Source organism: Engystomops pustulosus, chromosome 5 (assembly GCF_040894005.1).
Source record: "Engystomops pustulosus chromosome 5, aEngPut4.maternal, whole genome shotgun sequence".
In the NCBI taxonomy this organism is placed as follows: Eukaryota; Metazoa; Chordata; class Amphibia; order Anura; family Leptodactylidae; genus Engystomops; species Engystomops pustulosus.
The window spans coordinates 161,822,913-161,844,502 of NC_092415.1; the positions used below are offsets into that span (position 1 = coordinate 161,822,913).

General features: G+C 41.4%; 1 protein-coding gene across 1 annotated transcript; it reads right to left on the reverse strand.

The window, feature by feature from the left end:
• Window positions 1-21,267, reverse strand: UBE2E1 (ubiquitin conjugating enzyme E2 E1). The gene is made up of 5 exons (XM_072153631.1): window positions 21,005-21,267; window positions 13,717-13,767; window positions 4,612-4,744; window positions 1,597-1,744; window positions 1-754 (listed from the first exon to the last, which is right to left on the reverse strand). Exons 1-5 carry the CDS (start codon window positions 21,181-21,183, stop codon window positions 657-659), a joined length of 609 nt encoding a protein of 202 aa, XP_072009732.1. The 5' UTR covers window positions 21,184-21,267; the 3' UTR covers window positions 1-656.
• Between the last annotated feature and the right edge of the window lie 323 nt (window positions 21,268-21,590).

A 21,590-nucleotide genomic window follows, 5' to 3' on the forward strand; every position in this document is an offset into this window, starting at 1 on the left:
TTATTTTTCCACTTTTATTAGCACAGTAACAAATGCAGACTTTCTTTAGCCTACAACATAGAACCAATCCACGGAGTAATTCTTATTCACTTTTACATTTAAACAGCTTAAGGTATTTCACTACAGATTCTCTCTAAGCTGAGTTTACCGATATACAAAAAGGAAGAAAATGATATAAAGTGTAAGATGTTTCCATAATACAGAATATAACCAGTTCCTCAGACTGTCACAGGCCGGTCATGGTGGAGACTTGGTTACAATACACACACACACGCCGCAGCTCATCTCTCATACACAAATGACGCATTCAATCCCTCAACAAAACTTAACACAGACATTTACCGTATAAGCAGTGTAACTGTACAAAATTAAATCGCTTCCATCGCTTACGTGTCAGAGAACAAAAAAGGGGGGGAAAATAACTTTCCGTTCTTGGTAACATGAAAGGTTTATGTCTGTTACGTAATTGTTTTTCGACTTGCTCCAGTCAATTACTGCAGAAAGATACCTTAAGTTACAATAACAAAATTCTCTGGAAATAAAAGACTGAATAAAATCTGTTATAGAAATAACCTATTCTTTGCAGACTCCCACCCTCCGTTGCCCAATTCACAAGCAGCTTTCGCCATGGCAGACTAAGCGTTGTGTCAGCCAATCTATGTGGCGTATCTCTTGGTCCACTGTCTGGCCATTCTGTCATGCTCGGCTCTGTTGGTCATGTACTGAGTGGCTATACTTCCCACAAGAGGATCAGCTGCAAGAGAGAAGGAAAGAATTCAGATTATAGATGCACAATGTAGCGGTAGCAACGTACATTCCCTCTACAATATGTTTTATCTGTATTATTCAAATTGGAGAACCGTGCAGCGCAGAAGGGAATTTTGTCAAATTGTGTCACGACTATGTGCTTTAAGCTACTTTAGATCTCAATATACAATGACGAGTAACCGGGAAATAATTGGGGCAGCTGCGGCCTGTGATATTTAGTTCAAGGCGTATTCAGAGATTTCTTTCTTTTTTCATTAAGCAGTTTGTTATAGTATTACTTATAAGAAAAACCACCTGAGCTCTGAACATGCAGCTTCACAAGCAGTTATAGAAAACAATTAGACAGAAGTATATACATAGTAACACATATAATAATCAGGTCATTGGTGACTGAGGTTGGACAGCTGAGGGAATCTACAGCATGGAGGGGCTCTGATAACGCCTACAGAACACTTTATTTAAATTATTTTAAAGTCCGATTTTAGAAGAAAGGAGACCATGGATCTGGATAAGGTTTATATACATACTTGATTTTAATGGTAGATTTCCTTTAATAAGCTGCTTGAAGAGAATACAGGCTACAGCCCTAGTCTGAAGTTTAACAAGCACAGGGGCACTTGGTTTTGAAGCTCAGGCTAGAATGATCTACCTTTTAGGCTGCGTTCACATGTTCAGCTTTTCAAATGCAGTTTTCAAAGCCAAAAACAGGCGTGTATCATAATGGGTGAGAACATCATTGTTGATCTAAGAGTTAATTTTTGCATATTTCAAAGTAATTGTGAGGGGGAAAAAAAATTATATATTAAATTTAAAATAGGAGGTGCTTACCAGGATTACAGTCTGTGAGCAGCGAGCAGATGGAGAGGAGAACTTTAGAAATGGTAAGTGCCGGGCTCCAGTTGTCTTTTAGGATATCCAGGCAGATGACACCTTGGCTGTTAATGTTGCAGTGGTAGATTCTTGTCCGAAACGTCACCTAATAAAATACATAAGAATTTTAGAATTAAATTATTTACCTTTAGGTAACTTTGCATTTACCCATTTTATCTGCAGCAAAATGTAAAGACCAGATTTACTATAAAATAACGGGATGCGGTTCACACGGCGCTACATGAGGATTTGCCGTGTGTGGCAGTCTTCTGGTGACCTCTTGTGGTAATTCTTAAGAAGTGCAGGTATCAACTTCCAAATTGGAGTTGATGTTTTTGATCAGATAGTGCTGTCACAATGGGTGTATGGGTGGGTGTCTGTTGCCTGACATGTCGGTTTTAGTAAATACTTATTTCAGTTGAAATCTAATCTTTTCTTACTAAAGTACATTGTGTAAGAAAATGTGTAATCACCAGCAACTCCAGACAGCCTTAAAAAGGTTGCTCTTTTTATTTAGGTACAAGGATACAGGATAAGGGCTTATTCACATGGCTGTCTGCGGGGACGTACATGCGGCCGCATGTACGTCCCCATAGACGGCAATAGCGGCACTGCGGGGTTACACATGCGTGGCACCGATCCGGGCCGCACACCTCAAAAAGATAGAGCTTGCTCTATCTTTCGGCGTGTGTGCGATCGTGAGCCGCTGTTTTCTATGGAGGGAGGAGGAGCCACCTCCTCCTCCTCATCTCCAGCACCCGGCGGTATGCCCTAAATGTACCCTTAAAAAAAACGCCCAGGAAACAGACAAAAACAGACCTACGCGTTTCGGTGTATAACCTTGACCATGACGAAGACTATACACCGGAAAGTAGGTCTGTTTTTGTCCGTTTCCTGGGCGTTTTTTTTTTAATTCTGTATGGTTGTACCTCAATAAAGAGCCACCTTTTTCAGGATATCCAGAGTTGCTGGTGATTACACATTTTCTTATATGGCTACCTAAGGTTCTGAGGTTCTCCGTGCACCTGGATACCAGAAGTTGGAACCATAAGGTACAAGAGCTGAGAGAGGTTGAACTACGTACTTCTTTTTGTATCCAACATTGTGTGGTTCATCTCTTATTCCTCCTAAGAGTTTTCAAACGCATCACAACAACCAAGCCTAGGAGATTTGCCCAATTACGTTGATGTCAACATTGCGTTTACAAAACGCAAGCTTTACCAGTTGGGGTGCGCCTCAGATTGCTGTCGGGTCATATGTCCGGACACAGAGGGGGTAAGTACAAAGTATGTAGAAAGGTCTCCTAGCGCTACGGCAAGTTCTCCTGCATATCTTGCGGAACAGCTAAAGATTCTGCTGGTCAGAGACACTGGCGAGGAGACAGAACAACTTTTGTCCTCTCCTACATTCATAACGCTGAATGAGCTATAACTACCCTATGTAGTTTAAAGAAGTGGCACGATTTCTATTGGACCTGGTGGTCCCGAGATGGCGTCTTTTATGACGTCACACTGGATGACCCATTTACCCAAAAAATAAAAAATACTCCTGGCTACATAACCGCAAAATATCACAAGTATGATAAATTTAATTTTCTACTTTTTGTTAATCCCAGTATAACTGTAAATGATTAAGCCAGTCCTGATTACAGGCAGTCCCCTACTTAAGAACACTCGACTTACATACGACCCCTAGTTACAAACGGACCTCTGGATAATGGTAATTTATTGTACTTTAGTCCTAGGCTACAATGATCAGCTGTAACAGTTATCACAGGTGTCTGCAATGAAGCTTTAGTGTTAATCCTGGTTCTTATGACAACTCAACATTTTTAAAATCCAATTGTCACAGAGACCAAAAAAGTTCTGGCTGGGATTACAATGATAAAATATACAGTTCCGACTTACATACAAATTCAACTTAAGAACAAACCTACAGACCCTATCTTGTATGTGACCCGGGGACTGCCTGTATATTTGGGTAGCCCATCAAATCATAATAAGGATACAGTATCTTTAATATTTTTCTGATAAGTGATATGTGTACCGTAACAGGTCCCCTTAAACTACCATTACACAAACTGGGAGGTGGGATAATATTTTTTGTTAGGTTCATCTTCCGGTAATAATCCGGTCAAACAAAAAAAAAATTTCAGATTAAACTGCAAAATGTAGAGTTTGGCAGAAAAAATAAATCTGAGTAAGTAATAATATGCAGCGCCAGAAATGTAAACTAGTTTATGGCTGGCAGCAGAAATCCAATAACTTTGTAGATGAGGTGTGAAATGCCTGAGTAGTCAGTGTATTTCTACCAGGAGATGGAGGGGAAGGCCTCGCTCCTCTACAGCACAACATTGTCTCATATTACAGAGTATTATGTGGATAATAAACCCGCTCTTACATGCAATTTGCTACTATTCAGGTAATTTAACAAAAGACAACAATGCCACATGTATTGCAGTCATAGCAGCCAATCATTCTGCCAATGCTACATTAACTCCTCGCTGTCACAATTGGTATATTTGTCCCCTAGCAGCTTATAAACTGGAGACTTGAAAATGCATCTCATGTGCAATATATCTTCTGTATTAATAGAGAATATAGAGATATGACATGAGGTTATTCAGACAAGTGTCATGTTATTTTCACTGAAGGGAACTTTTTGATGGATATATCTCAGTCATAGGTTATTAAATGGTTAACATTAACAGATTTTGAAGTTAAAGGGGTTGTCCACTTTCAGCAAATAACCGATATTGTTTGTGAAATGAAAAGTTCTACAATTTTCCAATATACTTTCTGCATGAAATTGTCATGGTTTTCTAGATCTCTGCTTGCTGCAATTATATAGGAAGCTTCATTGTCATGTCACACAGGTACATGGCTCGTTATAACACTGATTACTCTGTGATATAATGAGAACAGATTTATAATAACCTGGCAGTGGATAATATAGTATTGGTAATTCACTTACCTTTGGAGGTTTAAAAGGGTATTCAGGAGTGAATGTGATATCAAGGAAAAATACACCTCCTTCATAGACGGAGCCGGGTGGACCGAGAATAGTAGATCTCCATTCATAGATATTGTCTCCTTTTGGGCCAGCACTACATGGGAAAGGAGATTAACACATACATAAATTAAAGATCAGAAAAAAGCAAAACACATTCAATTCAACCCATTAAACCCTGTTATTCTTTGCAAATCCATATGCATCAACTATTAGCAGACAGCAGCAGTCAGAACTGCAACTGCAAGCAGAAAGCTCCACACACTGTATAGTGGCCTTTCAGAGTTACTTCAACTAAGATACTATTCAAGTAAATGGGCGACCAGGCTGCATTGAATGACTAGTATAACTTTGCTTGAGAGTGTCTCCACCCCCTTGACTCTTAAGACATAGGAAGACAGTCTGCTGTTTCTCTGCAGGATGATGAACCTGCCAAAATGTAAAAGCAGGGAGGAGAGGGGTTAGGGACTTGTCTATTTTATTTGTGTACACGCTAGATTAATAAGGTATTAAATACATGTTCAGAATATGCATCAGTGGAGAGTATTACATTGTCATAGTCCTCAGCCCTGCAGCTGGAGCCATCCACATCAGTCAGTGTCTTAATATAACCAAAGACTGAACAGAAGAAAGAGTCTTGCTGCCACAAGATATGGATAAACCAATATCAACAATGGCTCATTGAAACATGCAATAATATCACAAGTCTGTTCCACACCAGCCAGGTCACAATTCAGACAGTACAGTAACCTGCCACATATTGGAGCAGAAGGTTCAGTCCAACAGAATGACAGATCACACACTATTCTTACAAATGCAACACAAAAATTCAACAAGAAACCAAGAGGCCACGTAAAAAGATGATTACCATACATGTGTAAAAGTTTATATACAGCACAATATGTACTAAATGTACTTTACCACTAGGAGGCACAATACATTCTACAACACCTTTAAGAAACAACAACATTGATGTTTCAAAACAAAAAGGGTTCCCTCCCTATATATGGTTTAACAATCTGAATATTAATAAACACAATCCTGGTATCCCACAAACATTCTAGATTACAGGAGCTTCCCAAGAATGTATCATTGATGACCTAGACCCAACATCTGCAGCTTTCTCCCATTTACTTGTCTGCTCCATACACTTTGTAGTGGATGCTGATGCTAGTGATTCCAGAGGTGTCACAAATTGGACCCCAATCCAACTGGTAACATTAGAAAATTCCCAGTAACCCCTTTAAAAGAGGCATGCGATTGAGTTCAATTAACCATATACCTTTAAATCGGATGAGAAAATAAAAATACTTGTGGAAGTGTTACTTTTAGGATGTCTAAGAGCAGCACTGGGTAAAGATTCTGGTGCTGTATCCACAATATGTTAAGAGGCTGAACTGTGGAGGATGCCCCTGGCCCCTTCAGCTGTTGTCAAATGTAAAATTGAGGAAGTAGTCTCTTGTGTCCGAAGGTCGCGTCACCAAACACAGGACATATAGGACACCTCCCCAATAGTAGCATTGTTACCCATGAATGCTGGTTTCCCTATAGAAGGATGCAATCACACAATACAGTGATAACTAATTTATAGTGTTTGTTTTTTTTAAATGACTTTTTGCATAATAAAAATAGTTTTGTAAAAGAAAAAAAGAAAAAACGTGATGGGGCTTAGAAGGTGACAATGCAAAAAGACCTATAGATTTAGATTTTAATTTAACACACCTGGGGTTCATAAAGGCCCACAATTACCAAGGGCTGTGCACCAGTTTTCTGTCGGAATTTGAATGTTCTTTCTAGTGCAAACTGCATGTACATGTATTTAAGAAGTGACATTTTTGGGTCTCACCCGACCCTTTTGTTGAGCAGCTGCGCTAGCCACCATGCAACACAAATTAGGTGGGGTGGGGGTGGCGCCAGATTTATCATGCAAAGTCAGATACAAGTGTGTTGCGCGCCCTTTGTTAAAGGTGCACCACAAAAAAAATGGTGAACTCTATCGGGCCTTCAGGGAAGCACAAGATTCATGATTTCTGGCGCACGATTGTCATAAATCTGGCGCACCCAGCACTATACACAGGCAAACCCACTGTCAATGCAGTTTGCACTACTCTTAGTAAATGTGCCCTAAAGTGTTTTGATCACAATTAATATCATTTTTTGTGCGATGGATGATTAAAAAAAAATGTCAAATTGGTCATAGTTTAAAGTTTTCTTGTTTTTAAATTCTTTTGCCTTAATAATAATTCTTTATTTATATAGCGCCTACAGATTACGCAGCGCTGCACAGAGTTTGCCAAATCGGTCCCTGTCCCCATGGGGCTCACAATCTAAACTACCTACCAGTATGTTTTAAGAGATAAATACTATTACTAGGTTTTGTGGCCTGGGGTATTTTGGGCTTGGGGGTACAAAATGTGTGTGATTTTACTGTTTTTATTTTCATAGATAAAGGAATGGGCGGACAATTAGTTCAGATACACAAATCATAGTGATAGACGCCCTTTATGAATGTGAGAGAATCAGGTTTGGAATATGGGGACACGGTGAGAACACGTTATGTATTTCTGTATATGTAAATTGCTGTGCACTGCAAAGGATCAATGTCTTGGGCAAAAACCTGCAGAAATATTCTAATTGAGAGGCAGCAAGTTAGGAGCGTCAAGTTTCTCGCTGTGAAACCTCCCCATGTGCCCTCAGCCTCATGAATCGCTATACCTCGCTTCCTACATGTGTGTGTATGGCTACTGTCATGTCTTCCAGTCTCTACTTACCACTTTAGTTCAATAAGAAATACTGCCTGGAGACTGAGAATTCAAGTAAAAGTAAGAAATATGACTAATCCTCCTATACACTTTTCTTAAAAGTCAGGTATCATTTCTACTGCTGCTTGTTTTGTGAAATCTGTATTAAGTTATTATGCTGCAAAACAAGCACAGCGGGAATCCTAAGTGTCTTCTATCTACAGTGACTACAATCTACATAAAATAAACTGGAAACCACAGGGTAAAATTATTACCTCAGAGCAAGTAGTCGCTGTGGACAGAGATGCCTCTGCGCAGCCCACAGGCCATCAATATCTGATGCCATGAGGCACATTGATGGAGAGCGGTGACAATGACCTCCTTCCCAAATAATGGAAATGGCTTGTAATTATTTTTAGAACGGTGTTGCAGGGAGGGAACATGGTGACTGCTCTTTCTAGTGTCCCCTTAGGTTTCATTACAAATCACATTTCAAGGATATACATGGCTGTTAATTTGCTGTTGATCTTCGCACAATTGCCTTTTGTGCCTTCAGTCTGGCACTCAATGTGGCAATAACAATGACACTAAATCCAGTAATGACACTACAGCAGGAGTCCCTGGAGCAAAGGCCAGGAACACAAGGCATTAACACACCGCGTGCGGATACATTCATACAACACAGGAATTCCACACCTAACATTAGGGAACAAGCTGAGCCACATGCAAGAGCACAAGGCTGGTCCGGGGACATCTACAGCCAGGATACAGGGGAATACTCACATACATTACTGGTTATTTTTATTGAATAACATGAGGTGGATATATCATATTTACCTGCATCCACTGGAGCCATAAAGTAGTTTTATGGGTTCCCTTTAATATTCTGAAAATGATCACCATATTTTACTCCTATTTAGCTACTAAACCCCCTCAGACATAGAGAAAGGAAATTTCTTTACCTCTAATGTGCAAGAAAAAGCTACAAATTCATATTACAATAAGTTAACAAACAGGTTTTGCCAGAGACGAGTCACTTTTAGAGTGAGTCAAAAAGAAAAAAAGATTCTCATCTTTCATATTGCATCAGGTTCTGTCAGCTACCAAAGATACAGGTAGTTGGAGAAAAGGGAAAAAACTAGCTCTTTATGCAACTCACATTCCCAACTGTGTCTAACTCTTTGACCCAAATATATTATAGGATAGTTATGGCGAACCTTTTATAGACTGAGTGCCCAAACTACAACCAAAACCCACTAATCCCAAAGTGCCAATATGGAAATGTAAGCCGGAGCTACGATGATAACGAAGATCTGCCCACCCATTCCAATACCTCCAGTAGTCTAAAGTCTAATGTTGCTTTAAAGGGGTTGTCCCAAGCAACTTGACTGATTTTTTCCAAAAACATCGCCACAGCTGACCATGGTTTGTATCAGTATTGGGACTCAGCTCCATTCATCTCCATGCAGCAGAGTTGCAATACCGACACAAACCATGGTCAGGTGTTGCGCTGTCCTTCCAACCCCTTAAGATGGCACTGAGCGTGGCAAGTCCTTGGCTGTCTGGGAATCCATGAAGATACCTTGCATTCTTTTTAGTGATGGCTTTGAGTGCCACCTCTGGCACCCGTGGCATAGGTTCGCCACCACTGTTATAGGATAACCGTAGCATTGTAATAGGTACTACAGATCCGAAAATAAGCATGTGTGAATAATCTACAATTCATACAATTTATCCATATCTTCAATATTAAAAAAAAAAAAAAAAAGTGTAGCATTCAATATTTTAGTACATACTGTAAAAGACTTGGACCTATGGAAGTCAATTCCTATCAAAACTTAAGAAAATATAGATTTGGTTTTGGTGGCTTTACAGAAACTTAATTAGGGTAAGTACAATATCGGAGACCCTATTAGGGTCTTGTAGTTACCCTGGCAATGGTTTGTTATAGGGAATAACCAGTAGTTGTAGCTAAGTGGTCGGACCCTGATCATTAATGAGAACGAGGATCTAGAATGATGGGGCAGCACTATCAGCAGGCTTCCTGACACTCCTTTCAATGTTTATGAGAGTGACGAAAGTGGCAAAATTATCAGCTATTTTCAGCTCTACTATAGACATTGAAAGGAGCGGCAGGACATATGTTGGACCTGCTGTTCCATCAATTAGGAGGAACAGGAATCCTAGTGGTTGGACCCCCACCAATCAGATTGTTATCCCTTCTCCTGTGGATTTTGTCTGGTTTTGTCCAGACGATTTTGGAAAACAAGTCAGATTTTCTCTAAATAGATCTTGCTTAATGCCCAATGAGTTTTAATTTTCTTTCCCTTTTTAAAGATAAGCGACTGTGCATGTATAAGGATGGCATAGTGTAGCGTCTGCTCATGGATAGTTCTCTGAACAGTCATACTACATACCAGATCAGTGGTAGAGATACAGCCGCTAACCCCACCTGCACTGCAGCTCTCCTTAGGCAAGAAGAAAACAAAGTCGGCAGACGGGTTATTTCAGAGCACATCTAATTGACAAGGTGCAGCCAGCCAAGATGCAGAGCACAGATCTAGACCTGCAAAACCTGAATAGTCTCCAGGAAAGTCCAGAGGAGGCGCTAGGAAGCATCAGATAACACGACAAAGGGTTCTGGAGACTGTTTCATATCAGAAAATAATTAGGATTACATCTTTGTCTGGGAAAATTATTAGAAATCAGAGTCCAGGACAAAGGGGTTTTCCCGTTTGTATAACGAAAATGTATACAATTTTCCAATATACATTCTGAATCAATTCCTCACGGTTTTCTAGATCTCTGCTTGCTGTCCTTTTTTTATGGAAAGCTTCATTGTTTATTTCCAGGAGATAGAAATCTGAACATGGTCACACAGGTGCACAGCTCGTTATATCACACAGCTCTGATTACTGTCTAGGATATAATGAGATGTGCAATTGGTCCTAAATAAAATATCATCTAAACTACTGTATACAGGTTTTTGAACCATTTTGCAATGTGGTTAAAACATTTATTAACCACATTACATCTCTAAGGTACTTATTGCAAATCAGTGAATTTGTTTGTTACTTTAAAAAAAAAAAAAAATACTTTAACCCCTTTACAACTGTCATATAGTTATATACGTCCTATTTACACATGCCCCGTGCAGAAAGGGCATTTATAAACCTCATGATAATGACTACATCTCCTAAACTGTGGCACCTAGAAACACAATTGTGGTGTCATATTAAAAAGGAGACTCGCCCCTTTAAAATAACATGTATGCATGGTGTATGGTTGCTTCATAGAAACAGAGATATTCACGCTTAGGCGTACCCGCTGTATAATAGCACGGAGGGCACACGGGAGAGGAGGAGGGTGTGAGCACCGCTCACCCCTGCCACTCCCCATAGGCATATATGGCACACGGCGCCGTAATACAGGAAAAGATAGGACATGTCCTATCTTTTCCTGGGTAGGGAAGGTTCGGTGTGTGGCCTATGGGGACATATATATGAAGGCCGTATATACGTCCCCCAACAGCTGTGTGAATGTAGCCTGTATTAAAAAATGTGATTTATATACAGATTTTTATTACTGAAATGTCTGATTGTAACTTTAAGAATGGATATCGCTGGTTCTCTGAAGCATCCATTATCCTAATATCAAATTAAAGGGGAGATTCACCTGTTTAATATGACCCCAGAATTGTGTTTCTAGGTGCCAGTGTTGATGAGATATAGGCGTTTGAATTGTGCCCCCCTCCAGCCTGTCAGCTAAAAGCAGAATGTAGAAGGAGCTGCAGGAGAAACTTTGCTTTAAGTTTGCAGAACTAATGTAATTAAAAAACAAAATAACTTTTTTTATCAAGTTCAATTATCACGTCATGAGAAAAACGAAATAAAATAGTTTTGATATGTAAAGCTTTTCCAAATATATATAGTCACTCTAAAGAAGAGCATGACAGAGTGTAGACATACGTATCACTAGCCCTGCGGTTACTAAGGCCTCATGCACATGACCGTGTACTCAATGGGGCTAGGACCGGTTCGTAACACAATGCGCTCCCCACCCATCACTTCTCCATAGAAAGGTATAGGAAATGTGCCATAGACCTCCACGGGGAGAAGGGGGCATGATCTGACAGCAATTTGTGCGACTGGATGATGGGCCCGCAAAAGCTTATGCGCATGGGGCCTAAAAAAACTTTGAATGGCACTGTGGGTTCAGACAATAGGAGGCACTTCACTATAGGAACTAAAAGTGATAGAAGTTCAGTCAAGAAACACCAACTGGACCATCCAAGGGAAACATAGCTCTGGTTACAGGGTGATTTAGTTAGCAAAAGGGGTTTAAAGAAAATGTAAAACTGATGACAGTAGTAATGAACAAAACCCAGAAAAATATAACATTGCCCCTCATGTATAAGAGTAACATTGCCGTTTGGTACAAGAGTTCATCCTTATCATTAACAGAACAGACGAGCATTCCATTAAAATAAAAATGGCTGCGCGATTTGGTTCATGAAAAATTAATGTTTTTAGTGTAGTTGTGTGGTGTAATGCTACTAAAACACTGAGGTAATATCTGATATACATGTATTCTATAACTATAGTCCACTGTCACCAGATGTGCACATTGTTGTACAGTAAATAATTGGAAGTGCTACTTGTATGTTATACGTCCTCTAACAAACAAGCGATACTCACCTCTCTATGGAGCTGTGGTCCAGTGCAACACCACCCATCACCGGCCACTGCTTGTATACAAAGGCTCAGCTCTGATGTGGACAGCACATACATCCCACAGTCTCTCATGGAAATTGGTATTATACCTTGTTTGTTATTTTTATGGGGCCCATAATAAAGATAAACACAATCCCCGAGATCCCATTAGGCCATATGCACAGGTTCATAAATGTGTGTTGGGACTATGAGCTCGCTGCCACGCATTGGCTTATATTGTGCATGGTCACAGTGAGGTGCATGGACAGTGTCTCACCGCGCTGCCAATTATAGAGTAGTTCCTATTCCTGCCCAGATTTGCGCCAAGGCCAGTCATTTTCAACGGACATTGGCACCCCCCCCCCCTGTTGCTTCGGTGATTTAAACTGAGATACAATTGAGTATACAATTGTATACAATGTATATAATTTATACAATGAGTACAACTGAGTACAGTATTTTTCAGACTGTAAGGCGCACCGGAGTATAAGGCGCACGATCAATAAGTGCCTGCTAAAACGTCTAGGTTCATATATAAGGTGCAATAGAGTATAAGGCGCACCTGATTATAGGGATGAATGACCAGCAGGTGGCAGACCTGTGCACAGTTCAAGGGAGCTATTGTCTGTAAGTACGGTTCATATATAAGGAGCACTGGACTATAAGGGGCACCTTTGATTTCTGAGAAAATCTAAGGATTTTTAGTGCGCCTTCTAGTCCGAAAAATACGGTACACAATTTAACAATAGTTTTATAGTATAAAAAATAGTTTTATAAATAGTTTTATAGTATATAATAGTATAGTAGGAAACACAGCGATGAGGCAGCACTCCGTTCAGTGAAAAATCTTGTGTTTTATTCCACCATAGTAGCAATACAACGTTTCACCTTATCAATAAAGGCATTTTCAAGTACTTGAAAATGCCTTTATTGATAAGGTGAAACGTTGTATTGCTACTATGGTGGAATAAAACACAAGATTTTTCACTGAACGGAGTGCTGCCTCATCGCTGTGTTTCCTATCGTGGTGGGCTCGGTCTGAGCCCGTTGGGAGGATTTTTGCACCCGATTTTGCTCCGTGCACGGTGCTGCTCCACATCGGAATTTTGTCTAATAGTATAGTAGTATATAAATAGTTTTATATAAGATTATAAAAAAAATTCCTTACATTATAGGAGGTGAAGCTTTGGTTTAATACACTGCCAAAAGTCATTTCTGTAGTGACGTTCTATATAAACCAAATACATTAAATATGTGGAGACCTGTGTTTACCAGGATTTATCCAGTTTTGTGATTCTAACACACGAACCACAGTGAACTCTGACACAATACAAGTTCAGTTCATATAGATGACCCTGGACTGTCTGTGGAATGACAATCATTACCTGTTTAACACGCTACCCCTATTAGTTTGTCACCTAAATTTCAGCCGCCCTACCGGCTGCATGTTAAAGTCGTTTCTTCTTTGTTCACGCTCAGGAGAAGGAAGCGGAACAATTCATCAACTTCACAAGCAGCGACATTCTCCTGTCTCACCAGAAGCTGCTCGAAAAGTCAGCAATGTCACACAGGACAATGTTATTTAGAGGGAAAGAGTAATGTTCTCAGGGACTAACCTGCAATTGGGGGGAGGGTCCAAAGTGATGTCTGCCAGTTCCTTCTGAATCCTGTGGCAAAAAAAAAAAAACAAAAGAAACAGTTAGAATGGATGCACCAAAAACAACCAGCTGCAGCAAGTATGTGGACAATAGACAGTACATAATACAGAGGGGTTTCCATAGGATCAGCAGACTCACTACAGTCTATAGGTGGCCATGTACCTTGAACAGCCCAATATTGCCCAGCACTGATCCCTCATAGATAGAGATGAGTGACCCAACGTTAGCGTCTGGTCACATGACCCGGACATATTGTCCTTTTGTACCACTTCTGTTAGTGCATTCATTATTTTAGTGGAAAACTGGATGGAACCTGCAGTGCTATTTTATCCATCTCAAATAATGCAAGCATTAATGGAAGAGGTGCAAACAGACACTAACGGAAGGCATTGAAAGCCATTTACATTTTAACAGATTCGTTAGATTTCTGTTATTACTGTTTTAGTGATCTAAGTTGATAATGGAGGTCCAAATGCTAGTGTGAACTGGGCCTAATATCTTGGATCCCTAATAAAAAAGCCTTCTTAACCAAGATCCATGTGGATGTCATACCAAAATATTTGTGGCTCAACACCATATATCCCAGCGGGGGAAAGAAAAAACACCACGAACATGACCCCACTAAATCCCATTAACAGTCACAGAAATATACCAGATAAGAACCACGCCCTGGCTACATTGCAGTCAGTTTCATCTCCCAGGGTCATGCCCAGATCTACTGCCAGTTCCCCAAAACGTTTTCAATAATAAGAATGAGTCTAGGGCTGAATATGGGAGCTATTTCAAGCACATTTCCGCTACAATTCTGGGCCATTTGCCAGGCGATGGTTTCAGTCTTGCAGCTTGTATGGCCAACCTAAGAAATGATTCAGGAGCCGACTTATGCAGTAAAATGAAATATAAGCTGTGGGAAAGTCTGAAGCATATAATAACCTGTATGAAGTGTAATGAGGGTTTATAGTGACTTTCCTGGCTCTTTTACGTCTTATGCCAAGGGTTACTTCTCACATGGCAGAAAAAAAAAAAAACTCTTGCCGTAATCACCAAGAATTGTTCACTGATAAAACTAAAGATATGGAGAAATCTAGGGACAAAAGGGCACCGATCTTGACCAAACCTGACAGCCACTTAATGTGTAATGGGACTTTGAATGGATGATAAGCCTGCACTAGACGGCCACTGGTTTTTTAATGGCTGTCATGAATAGGGCTAGCCTAAGGCCTATTGTCCTAACGGTTCCTGTACTCAAGCCCACCTCAAAAACCTACACATGGGGTGTTCCCATCTCATCCTATCGTAGTGCAACTGGAAAACCTTCTAAAGTGGTAGATAATAACTATACAGTTCTGCACATCGATGATTAACACACAGTCCGGTACTGCATCTGCTCTATGATCGCTATCTAATATTATGACACTTCCTAAAACCCTGAAAAACATTTATATACAGAACTTGTGAAAGACATTACAAGCTACTTAAGTTATCTTCTATCCACAGGATAGCAGATAACAAGCTGATCAGTGAGAATCCAACTGCTGGGACCCCAACCCATTACAAGGATGGACCCCCAGCAACCTGGAAAATGGGAGTCCCTTTTATCCTCACTTATCGGTGGGGTCGCAGGTTTAGCATGTATAGACAAATGTTTAGACAGTGAATAAGAGTGCCAGGGATAGGCGATCACTGTGCTTAGCAATTTCTAACTTTCCCTTACAAGTGAATGGAGCCCGCCCCCATTAGTGTATACGAGACCCACATTCTCCAGATTGATAGGGGTTCCATTCTCATCACTGGTGGGCATCCCAGCAGTCAGACCCTCAATGATGAGCTTATCCTATGGATAGTGTATGACTTGAAAACTTGGTAGAAAGCCCTTTAGTAAGTTTTTTTTTTTTTTTTTGCTTTAGGATCAGTGAACCTTTAAGACAATTTATTTGCTCTATTTTTAAATGGCTATATCAGCAAATCTATTCCTTGTGAAAAAGATGACAGGTTCCCTGTGAAGAAGTTTAGAAGATGAGCAGCATTCTTTATCATCACTAAGGGATTAAATCTACCTGAGTGAAGTTGGCCCCCCCACCTTGTTCAAATCAAACAAAATTGGTGTCAAACGTTTGTGCTACGTTTGTGCTGGTTTGTGCAGCAGAAATTTTCGTTTGTGCCGCTATTGTTTTTAAGATATTAATGAGAGTTTCCAGAGGTCAACCAGCCCCCCCACCTTGCCCAAACCAAACCAAACTGGTGCCAAACAATTCTGCTACGTTTGTGCTGGTTTGTGCTGCTTAAATTTTGGTTTGTGCTGCTTTTGTTTTGAATAAATGAACAAAAAATTAAAGTTCAAAAGTTCAAGCAGCCCCCCCACATTAACCGAATCAAACAAAACTGGTGTCAAATGTTAGTGCTACATTTGTGCTAGTTTGTGCAGCAAAAATTTTCGTTTGTGCCGCTATCATTTTTACGGTATGTTCAGGTGTTTACATAGGTTAAAGGTGTTTAGGATGAACTGGTAAAAAACAAACTTAGTGACACTTCCCTAGTTTGATCACCAGGGGGAGCTAGCAAACACATTGTACTTTGGAAGAAATGAACTCTGATGACCTCTGGAAAAAAGTATGAATATATTAAAAATGATAGCAGCACAAACGAAAATTTTTGCTGCACAAACCAGCACAAACGTAGCACTAACGTTTGACACCAGTTTTGTTCGATTTGGTTAATGTGGGGGGGCTGGCTGAACTTTTGAACTTTCATTTTTTGTTCATTTATTCAAAACAAAAGCAGCACAAACAAAAATTTAAGCAGCACAAACCAGCACAAATGTAGCAGAATTGTTTGGCACCAGTTTTGTTTGGTTTGGACAATGTGGGGGGGCTGGTTGACCTCTGATGACCTCTGGAAACTCTCATTAATATCTTAAAAACGATAGCGGCACAAACGAAAATTTTTGCTGCACAAACCAGCACAAACGTAGCACAAACGTTTGACACCAATTTTGTTTGATTTGAACAAGGTGGGGGGGCCAACTTCACTCAGGTATTAAATCTCTATGTATGAAGATGCATTTGGATTGCTTCCACAGAATCCTCCTGAATACATTGTAACAAACATAAGTCAGCTGGGATGTTTAACAAATAGTGGAAGCCTGATACAATATATCTGTGACTTCCAGCTTCTGTATCAGAAGTATGAACTGAAACAATGTTACTTAATAACCCAACAACACAAATATTCATTGCAAGGAAAGTGTGGAAAGAGATTAATTGCATGGCCTGATTCATACCAAAGCCGGGATCACTTGTAAGTAAAAACAAAACAACAAAAAAGATCTATTCCTTGTGATATCATGATACATGTGGTATTATAAAGTTGTGCTGAGCCTTTTCTCCTAGAAATATATGCAGATACTGGTACCTAGATGTCTCCAGACCGTCTTATCTTTACACATTCTGACATGGTCCAAACCAGTTTTGAAAGAATCAGACACATCTCATTGATAAGGGAAACTTTTTCATAAATATTCAGCGGGAATTTACTACAATGGGAGAGGTCATCATAAACCCATAAGCAGTTTATTGGGCTATAAAGGGGTTGTCCAGGATTTTTAGAAAATGCTATACATGTCGTCACCGTTTTCCCACAGCACTGCCCATCACTATGGGCCCGTTTACAGAGGCGGGCAGTGCCGTCCCGAGCACTGACGCATGCTTGCTACATCATGAGCATCAGGCTTGAATGGGAGCACCGGAAGAGGAGAGTATAGGTTTACTATTTCTACAGCCCCCACACATATATGTTTTCTTTAATCCTGGACAACCCCTTTAATGGAGATTGTCCATTCAAGAAAATCCTCACTTATCAGATGGAAATACTGATGTCACAAAGGTTTTACAGCTAGAGTCAAGTTAGGAGGTACATTTATTGGACTCAACTCTATACTAAAATTTCTAATGGTCAGCATGCAACACTACATGTATGGTCAAAGTAAACTTTTGTCAAATAATTGGTCACCACAATGGCCATTAACAGAGGAAGGAGTGTCTCCTAGATAATAGCCTTTAAGGGTTGTTGGGGCTGGACAAATTTGTGGCCCCCTTCCCGGGGTTACTGAAAGGGGAGTGTATTACCCTAAAAGTGATGGTTGTATTTACTAAAACAGAGATTTGTGCAATGTACAACAGATATGAAAGAAGATGCATCAAAATGCATGACCAAAGATCTGGAAGTTGCTACAAGTTTATGACTTTAAATAGTGGTACACAGCTAAGACAGGGTCTGCACAGCATGTAATAGGTGGGCCTAACACACCAAAATACACGTTTGAACATGGCAGATGCTACCCAACATTACATAGTCCTGGACCCCACCTGCAATGGACGATATGGGTATTGTCTGGTTTCTTCAGTGAAGTGTCTGTCCGTGTCTATGCAATCCCTTATGCTGACTTGTATGAACTCTTCTTTATATAGTTATTTGCAGAGATCTTTCTAACCTTGACACACTGAATATTATCTGTAACTATCAATTGATTTAAGGGTGTGATGTAATTAGGAGGGACTATATTGGACTCATCCAAATCTGGGTCTTTAGTATGGTGAGCCATTGATATTTTTTATCAATAAAGACTATTTGTTTTATTATCCCTTCTGCCTTTGTGACACACTCCTTTCTGCTTAGTTTAGTATAAATAAATACATAGCGGCAATGGGGAAAATGAAGAAGAAATAAGCCACTATCCCTCTGACTTCTAGGCCTCTCTGCTAATTAGATGTACAAGCAATGAGTTCCTATGGTTGCAGATACTGCTGGTTTGTATACATGCAGCATATACAGTGTATAGACTGCCAGGCTGCTGACAGTGGCAGCTACAGTCCAGGGTCCTGCTGTCACAGACTACATATCTACACATAGTGAGCTCATCCCCATAGATCCACAGAGAAAGAAAACGTTGCTGTTGTTGGGTTACAGCTCATTACTCTGTAATTATTCCCATTTCCAATGAAGACCCCAGCTCTGCTTACAGGGGTCTGGCTTAGAGATAGAGGTCACCAGCCACTGCATATCAGCAGTCAAAGGAGGATCACTCAATTATTTTAATGGAAAGATTCCTCACAGTAAAGCAGATTCTTTGACTTTTGTGTCATGTGAAATATTTATTTGCCTGGAGTAGTGACGGCAGGTGCCAGCTTCATATTATAAGTGGTCCAGTAATGAGAACGGCTATAAACATTAATAGAAGAGGACTCCGAAAGAACTGAGGCCCAGCTACAGACTGGCAAGTCTCTGGCTCCTGGGATGTGCCCACATCTGGTTCTATGGAGCTGTTAGGCCTCATGTATCTATAGGCAACACACATATAATAAAGTCTCAGGACCCAGGAAGAAGCTTTACTATATGATTGGCGGAAGTGATCAGATCAGAATGCAGCCCCCATTTACTTTAAAAGGGGATTTTGGGATGAGTAAATTTAAAGAAGGCCATCAATAATGATAGGTGGGAGAGAGAAACTTGGACTAAAGTAACTTTGACATTGCAGCCATCTCCCTGGACATTGTATATAGTAACAGTTATATGCAGATCTGTAAGACACGTGTGAAGGGGCCGCATCTGATATCGATGCCTATCCTAAGGGCGGGTTCCCACGTGGCACGTTTTAAAACACATCCAAAACACAAGTGGGAGGGGGTTTGCCCAAAATGCATATGCATTTCCAATGAAAAACGCAACAAAAACGCCCTGTGGGAACAGATTTGCTGGTTTAAGAAATCACTTTTTACAAGCTGTGGGCTGCACACCTGAAATGTAATTTCCAATCTATAAAGTGTATTTTGGATCTTAATCACATTACCCTTGAAGACGATAAGTGAATTGTTCAAAATTTGCTGAAACTTGGCAAAATCTTTCCAAATATTTGGTTCAGTTTCAAATCTATTGGCTTCAATGGATCTTGCTCCAATTGTCCGGGAAATTGGTATATACCCCCTCTATTCAGTTTTAATGCAAAGCTCTGATCTCTTTTTGTTAATTTTTTTCCTCACCAATTTTCTCCCCTAAGCCCCGGGATGAATAAAAGCAGTGGATAGACATTATTAAAGCACTGTCCTAAGCCAAACAGAAAAGATTCTTATTATATAGGTGACTGAACATTGGCAGATTTGTACTAAATCTATAAATTAACAATAAGATTCACTCATCCCAAGTTACAGTATAGTTGCCCTACAAATAGTCTGTGTCCACACAGGGCTAAACGTATGGATGCAAGTTCCCTATGGGAGGATATAGACAGGAGATGGTATATAGAGGATATAGAGATGGACTGCTGAGGGAACCCCCAGATCAGAGCTCAACCAATATCAGGGTGTAGGGTGACAGGCTGACCCCAGACCCCCTACTGCCAGTCTCCAGGCACTGCCATGTGCATGGGCCAGCCTCCAGCAGGGGGGCAGTGCAGATGCCACACGTTTGTGTAGGGGGCACCTGCTTGGACCATCCTGTGCCCATCACAGAAATGTTCCCCCTGAAGCCTGTGACAGAGATGTCAGCTCTGGATGGGACCCCACACACAAGACACAATGTCTATCAGGAAGGAGACAGGGCTGCCATGTCTGCTGGAGGATCTATATCATATCCCTGATAAGAATCCCGGTCCTGCTGCCAGTGCTGAGGGCACACAATGGGGTCCTCAGCGCCCCCCGCTCCCCTCACACACACCGGAGGGGGCACAACATGGCCGCCGCAGCCCTTGTCCTCTCCTTCCCGGTAACTACCCCCAGCCCTCCTCCAGCTCCGGGGCTGCAGACACTTCCCCGGTGCTAATTCCCTCTCAGGGACCCCCCGGCATCATTCGGGGACCCCAAAAAGCTAACATGCAAATGAGGCGTCATGGGTGGCGCCTTCGAATGCAAATGAGACTGTAGTCGCGCCACCCCTTCCTTGCCGTATGGGTGGGTGGGGGCGCTAGCGAGGAGAGAAAGGGTTAATGAAGGGTAAATCTAGAGCCAGACTTAAAGGGGACGCACTTTTGCCCCCTTTGTGTTGTCCAGCAATGGTAATAATGATAGATACGTCTTGGACCGTCCCCCATTGTCCCCACAAGACCCCTGCCCCTGTCCCCGCGGGCTCATGTCATGGAGCGCACAAGCCTTTGTCTGCGGGCGGCCACACACGGGCGGCGGGGGAGCGCGGCCTGGCAGCATCACCCGTCCTGCCACCATGGAGGCTGGCACACAGCACGCCGCCCGGGGCTCACCTCTTGGCGCTGGTGGACAGCAGCTTGGAGTTCTTGCTCATGCTGACTTTGCTCTCCTTCTTCTTGGGGTTGGAGCTGTGGTGCTGCTGCTGCTGGCTGCTCGGCTCCCGGTCTATCTGCTGGCTGGAGGCGCTGGAGGAAGAGGAGCTGGTGCTGGCCCTGGAATCGTCATCCGACATAGCAGCGAGATCACACACACACACACAAGCCTGCAGCAAGCCACAGAGAGGAAAGGAGGAGGAGGAGGAGGGTGACCAGATGTAATATCCTTCCCCCACCCCAAACACAACAATGTGCTGCTGCCCCCTCCCGCTGCTCCACTGCAGACCCCACAATGCACAGAGCCCCGGGCATCAGGAAGGGGCAAGAGCCACCAAACTAGTGCTGGCACCCATGTGTGGGCAAATAGATATTTCTACACTGTATGATCACTGCAGTCCACCTCTACTGTTGTCCTTTTAAATTTCCCTTTCAGGGATGTACATAGTGATAAAAGGAAAAGGGTTCCCACTCTTGATAAGAGATAAGGGAGCCCCTCCACTAAATGATGATTTGCCCTGGAAAAGGGTCTTGAGATCAGACTAAG